The sequence below is a fragment of the Cephus cinctus genome, unplaced genomic scaffold (assembly GCF_000341935.2).
Source record: "Cephus cinctus unplaced genomic scaffold, Ccin1 Ccin1_scaffold0331, whole genome shotgun sequence".
Lineage (NCBI taxonomy): Eukaryota > Metazoa > Arthropoda > Insecta > Hymenoptera > Cephidae > Cephus > Cephus cinctus.
In genome coordinates, this window is record NW_014333028.1 from 423,617 (window position 1) to 429,984 (window position 6,368).

Here is a 6,368-nt window from a genome sequence, read left to right on the forward strand (position 1 = left end):
CCCCCACCCACCGTCTACAGCATTTCGTAAATTTTATGCATCCGCGTTATTGTCACGCGCCGTGACTACAACTGGGCCCTACGTTGCTACTGCACAACACGGGACTTGGGTCTATATGACATTCGAAGTAGCCATAACCTCAAATTAACTGCGGAAGTCGTTGTACGTAAGGGACCGTCCCCAATTATACTGTTTGCAGGCTATAATGAAGCTTTGCAGTATCTTTTGGTGAATTTTAATTAGATATTTTTTTTATCTGTGACCGTAATTTTTTTTTGTTTTTTTTTTTCTCAATTACAATGCATTTTGAACTTTTTCCTTTTTTTTTTCATTTTTTTTTTTTATTGTAAACGTTATTTGCACCAATGCAATAAATCGTTGAATATCGCCATATTGTTTTTCCGCTAACGGAACCTAACCTCTATTATTTAGTATCGTTACGCGATACGTTTAATCGTCACTGTACGCACGATAAGGGACAAGAATCGTATTTCATGTGAAAACACTGGTGCCTGCTTACTATCTACGTATACAGTGGTACGATACGGATAGAGTATTTCTACAGTGCGCTGCATTTCCGAGCTAGATAGGATTGCCCGGGCCAGCGCGGTTTGCGCCTCTTTAAAAGCAGCGGCGGGCAACGCACGAAAGGCAATTTAAAAGACATTACCGAAAAAAACGAATAAAGGACCAGGAAATATGAATATTCATGCGCTGCGAAACCTTCTTCGTTCCGCGTTCAATTCGCATCCCATTAGAGTGCCCTGGTAGTTTTTTTAGTTTTTTCTTTCTTCTCTTTTTCTTTTATAGACCACAGCTTTGGTATTTTTTGGAAAAAAAATTTATGGATGCAGCGGAAATTCGAGTATCGTTATATCGAGAAGGTAGAGGGGTAGGGAGGGGGGAGGGGGTCTTTTAATTTTTTTTATTCAAATATATCAAAGTAAGAGTGTGGAAATTATTTGATTAATTATGGGGGAATTTGGATTTTTGAATTTCCCGCCAATTGGCTTCACCGTGCTTTACGGGGCTGGTTATAGCGAATTAGATAAGACGAAATAATAGGACGGTCGAAATATACTTATTAGTGGTTGTCAATTGTCAGGTCTGACAAATTACAGACGAGTCAGGTTTTCGTGTCTGCGACGCCCACGGGAGGTTCTGTGAAATATTGTTGGCACACGACGCCCGGCGTCGTGACTATTGTCGAGTATGGTGTCTGATGTGCTTTTAAATGCAGGTTAAGTGCTTCTGTGTTAATGATTGAGTGGATGTTAATTACTGGATTTGTAGGTGCGATGTTACCGGAGCCTCGGGGCAGGGTGCTCTCTTGAAATTTTTTTATTTTAACGTTGGCACCTGCTCGCGAGCGTCGCCGTCCCCGTGCTTTTTTTTTGTGAAATTCTCCGCGATTATGCAAAGCGTGAAGAGAAATGTGGATAAATTGTGGAGAGAGAAAAAATTTTTTTTATCCAACCAAATTCGCGACACTTATTACGAACAGATGCGACCTGTATTGATAGTCGGTCAGGTTGCTGGACTGTTTCCTTTTTTTCGTGATAATTTTGGTATTCTTGCATTTATAAAATTTTTACAGTGCAGCGAATCGTATAATGCAAATATTTATACTCGCTATTTTAATTTTTACTCGTATCGGTATTGTGACATTTTTTTTTTTTTCAGGTATTTTCAAAATTAACTGGATCTCTTTCGAAATCTTGTGGACGATGCTGTTTTACATTTTGAGTATGTGCAGCACTGGCTATACTCTTATGCTGAGGGTGAGTACATTTTTAATTGTACGTTGAAGCAATTTGGCTTTATGGTTTTTTATAATTTTTTTTTTTTTTTTTTTTTTTTTCTCAGCTTCTCAGCTATCCAGTAATTCCAATGGTCATATTTTAAACGTCTCTCGATGCAAATCGCGATTAGTTTTTTACTTTACTAACCGAGCTTTCTTGGTATTCCAATTTCTACCTCTCTATCTCCTTTCCCCTCCAGCCCCTTATTCCGCACTATTTTTCCGTTTCACTCTTTTTTTTTTTTTTTGTTTTTTTTATTTTTTTTTTTTTTTTTTTTTTTTTACGAATTTCATTGATTCCAGTTTCGATTTTTCAATAATCCTGATTTACCGTTCGACGACTATCTATTCAATTTAATATTTATATGCGTCGCGGCGGCACATTGGATTCTGCTCAGTGCTGCTCTACTGTCCGCCAAAAGAATAGCCGAATACTTATCCACGTGGAATGAATTTCAGGTAGGCGATGTTTTCGCACGTTAAAAAGGAATTATTGCAATTTTTAAATCTCCCGCCGATTCCTCTATCAAAACTCGTTTGGAATTTACTTCCCCCCCCCCTCCCCTTCCCAAATAACGAAGTAACTATATAAATTTAATATTTTTAACCCACCCTCTATATTACACTATTACTATATACACGCAATTCTCATTAAAATTGTATTAGCAAAAATCATAGTCGACATAAATTACAAAAAGACAAAAAAAAAAAAGAAGAAAAAAACCAAATTCTCCGCCCAGTACATTTCCTGTTTAATTACCTCGCGATAAAAATCTCGGCAGTGGATTACAAGCAACTAATGCCCTAAGGTAATTTTTGTAGAGACATTATCATTCGGTCACGAGACGCAGGATACAACTTAATTTCAAAAAGCGCGCCACAATTCTACTAATGGCTACCATTATACATGGCATTATTCATCCGCTAATACAAGTACTACTATTGGGCACCTTTACCTTCTCCGAAGCGACGTCCTACGAATACATTATATTCCTCCAGGGCTACCTGTCCGTATTCTGGGAGTCACAGTGCAGATCAATAATAATGACAGCTCGTGGATTACGTGAATCTATGAAAAAGGTATTTAAAATGAGAGAAAAATATACACTTACGGATAACGGTATCGAAGCGTGTCAAATTCGAAGATCGCCATGACGTCATATGTCGCACGTCAAATAATATTTAATTAACTCAATAACAACTGTTCTTATATTAATTCCAGGAACTGACGACCAATCCTTTGACGATAAGAGTCGAGCAGTATCGAATACTGTGGCAACATATCAGTGACGTAATAAACAAATTTTCTCGTGCAAGTCATATTATTTTTGGCTGCTACAGCATGTGTCTCTACACTATCGTGATGGTTTCTGGTTATTGTCTTTTATCTCACCTGCTCAGCGAACGCGAACAAATATTTAGTAACAAGTTGGGCGGCTATTTGGTCGCCATTTTATTCCATGCGATGAATTTATTCGTACTGTGTTACTGTAGCCATCAAATGCGTCGCGAGGTTGTCGAATTCGTTGTCGAGGATTTGACGGAATTAAAGGTCCATCGATTAAAATTTAATCAGCAAAAGGAAGTAAGAATACTAGCCGTTAATTTTTTTTCGTGGCAAATACAAACTTTTGTTTACTTATACAATTTTTATTTCACATTTAATGCAATTCCCTTTGATAATTAACCAAAACACTTTTATACGTATACCTGTGATTTCGGATATTTCAGGTGTTCCTCTTTCTCGGTAGTATCAGCATGAATGATCCAAGGTTGATTTTACTGGGTAATCACACAATTGGAATGTCCACCATTAGTAATGTTTGTCTTCTTCCGATGCTACTAATTCAATATTTCATTTCGCTGTGTATAAAGAACGTGTATAATTTTGTTTTTGCAGTACGTATCCACGTGGGCGATGTATTACCTTGTTTTACTTCAGTTTAAAGTCACTCTTCCCCGTGACAGTTAACTGTTGAAGCTTAATAAAGGAAAACACTCCACTTAATACACTGCAAAGAAATTTATATATTTTCGGTAATGATGTTCCGTAATTTAGCAGCCAAGCGGGGTTATACTCGTTGAGTGGTACGTAGAGCGCCATCTCTTAGGCGACGCAGGAACTTCGATCGTCGTTTACGTAGAGGGCAGCACTTCCTGGGTACTAGCATGGTACCGACGGAACTTGGACTGTCATAAAGACGTGCTGCATCGGATTTTGAACGATCAGCTTTTCCAGAGACAGTCATCCTGTTTGTTTCTTTAATTAGAATGTTCCTAATCGTCATAATTTTTATGTTAAAGTCTTACTCACATGTTGGATTTAGAGTCTATGATATGTGATAGTCACCACTAAATCACCTTGACTGTATTAACTACACTTGGGAAGCTAAATAATTCTGCCAGGTAACAGACTGGCGTAGTTCCGGCAGAACTTATGGAATTTTTTTGTTTAATTATTCGAGCATTTTAATCTTTAAAATATTACGGGTAGAGCTTTCCATATTCACATTTCTGTCATATTATCCATATCCTGACTTCGCTTTTTTTCATCAACACTACCTTGTACGATAAAATGATTCCGAATGTCATTCGAAAATCGAATCATCAAAACTTCAGTCGGTCAATTTTTGTTAAAAGAATTTTCATTAATTCGAATAGTTGCCGATAAGGGGGCAGCACCTCCTGGGTGTGGAATTCCGGTGCACAGGTAGAGTAAGTAGATTTGATTTATTCTATATGAAGGTTTTATTTATGAGATCAATATTTAAAAAATAATGATCGAGTCCCGAACCTGAGAATTCTCCGCGCTAACCGATAAACTCTATTAAAGAAATAATCAACAATAATTGGCAAATTCAATAATATAACTAAGTGAATTTAGTTGAATTTAGTAATTGAGTGTATGTTAGGTAGCTTTACTGAGTACGTTTACACTCACAGGTTTTAGAAAGGATTAAATCACGTTGGGCATTTCTTTTTGACAAAAACTATCTCCTTTTAAAATCGAAACCAAAATCTATTAAATTAGAAAACCGAAACCGAAAACCACAAATGAAAAACGATGAATGCAAAACCAAAAACCGAAAACTAAAACCAACATTTAAGCTTTTACCATTGTGAACACCGTAACCGAACCGATATTTCTTTCTGTGACAATCCCTGGTTATATCTAACTAGATTCGGGTGTTCGCGTTCTGCTAATATCGTTTACTGGTAAGTAGGATTGCATAATGGACATGATCGCCTGCAGAAATGAGTAGGGAGATGCACAACACTACGGTTTTAGACGATACCAAAATCACGGCGCTAATTTGTAGCGGCGAGTCTGGAAGTAGGATTTTGTGATCATCGTCTCCGTCGACAATGCGAATCTCGTCGTAGCCGAGCTAAACGTGAACGCGAACGTGTAGCTTGGCGGGCAGAGGTTCTCCGCTACTCACCATTGGTTCCCAAAGCAACCCTTAAAACGAGACCGGGAACGATAGAACTTCTAAAGAACTATTGAAAAAGCCTATTGTTGAAAGATTTTTAAGACATTATTCAGAAAGTGCAGTGCCGACTTGACACCCGTGTAGCACCTCAACTTTTACTAAACATTATTGGATACTGATTTCCTTTCAAAATCTATTCAAAATATAAAATCGAGGCTAAACCAAAATCTCGCAGAATATACGTAGTAGATAAAAATTGAACTGAAATGGTAGAATATCGAAAATAAATTACATTCACATTGAAATATTAATAAATTAGGTGTTAGGAACATTAAAATAATTAATTAAATCAATAGGGTAAAATATTAACACCTAGAAATCGGAAATTTTGGCCAAGCATATTTAGGAGTACTGGAAGTTTCCCAAAATTGTGTGCGCGCAAATTCGTCGCGCAGGACTCAGCGAGTGGGAGCAGGCGGACGGTGGGGGCAGCGCTCGAGGCAGTGCCCAGACTCGGCGCTCATTCTTCCTCGAGCCGGTCTCCTATACTGGTCTCTTGGAACCACCCCCATATCCATTTCGAACCTTCTTCTATTTTTATATTTATTTCTTCTTTACTTCTTTATTTCTTTATCTTTCATTCTTCACTTTCTTATTATTCTCTTTCCTCATTTCTTCTCCACTTTTATAACTCTATTCCTTACTTTTCCACTTCTTCACTTCTTCATTTCTTTCTTATTATTTTATTGTCACTTCTTTATTTCTATATCCATTTACAACCTTCTTCTTCTTCTATATTTATTTCTTCATTAATTCCTTATTTCTTTATCTTTCATTCTTCACTTTCTTATTATTCTCTTTCCTCATTTCTTCTCCACTTTTATAACTCTATTCCTTACTTTTCCACTTCTTCACTTCTTCATTTCTTTCTTATTATCTTATTCTCAATTCTTTATTTCTATATCCATTTACAACCTTCTTCTTCTTCTATATTTATTTCTTCATTAATTCCTTATTTCTTTATCTTTCATTCTTCACTTTCTTATTATTCTCTTTCCTCATTTCTTCTCCACTTTTATAACTCTATTCCTTACTTTTCCACTTCTTCACTTCTTCATTTCTTTCTTATTATC

The 6,368-nt window shown here is 36.8% G+C and overlaps 1 protein-coding gene and 1 long non-coding RNA gene across 5 annotated transcripts in view; one reads left to right on the forward strand and one right to left on the reverse strand.

Annotated features, from left to right (window-relative positions):
* The window catches only part of LOC107267048, a 6,156-nt gene extending 2,346 nt beyond the window's left edge, over window positions 1-3,810 (reverse strand). Inside the window, exons 1-3 of the long non-coding RNA XR_001537542.2 lie at window positions 3,729-3,810; window positions 3,512-3,640; window positions 2,758-2,870 (exon numbers count right to left, since the gene is read on the reverse strand). This is a non-coding gene — a long non-coding RNA (uncharacterized LOC107267048). The remainder of the gene's footprint in view (window positions 1-2,757; window positions 2,871-3,511; window positions 3,641-3,728) is intronic.
* Window positions 1-3,840, forward strand: part of LOC107267047 (gustatory and odorant receptor 22) — a 28,150-nt gene extending 24,310 nt beyond the window's left edge. For 2 of the 4 annotated variants that reach the window (XM_025084246.1, XM_015738258.2), the window contains 5 exons: window positions 1,684-1,781; window positions 2,105-2,260; window positions 2,624-2,881; window positions 3,024-3,386; window positions 3,533-3,769. In XM_025084246.1, the coding sequence (XP_024940014.1) occupies window positions 1,728-1,781; window positions 2,105-2,260; window positions 2,624-2,881; window positions 3,024-3,386; window positions 3,533-3,748 (1,047 nt within the window). In that variant the 5' untranslated portion in view covers window positions 1,684-1,727 and the 3' untranslated portion in view covers window positions 3,749-3,769. Of the gene's footprint in view, window positions 1-1,683; window positions 1,782-2,104; window positions 2,261-2,623; window positions 2,882-3,023; window positions 3,387-3,532 lie in introns of all 4 variants that reach the window. The other 2 variants (XM_025084247.1, XM_025084248.1) reach the window with 2 other exon arrangements.
* Window positions 3,841-6,368: the final 2,528 nt, after the last annotated feature.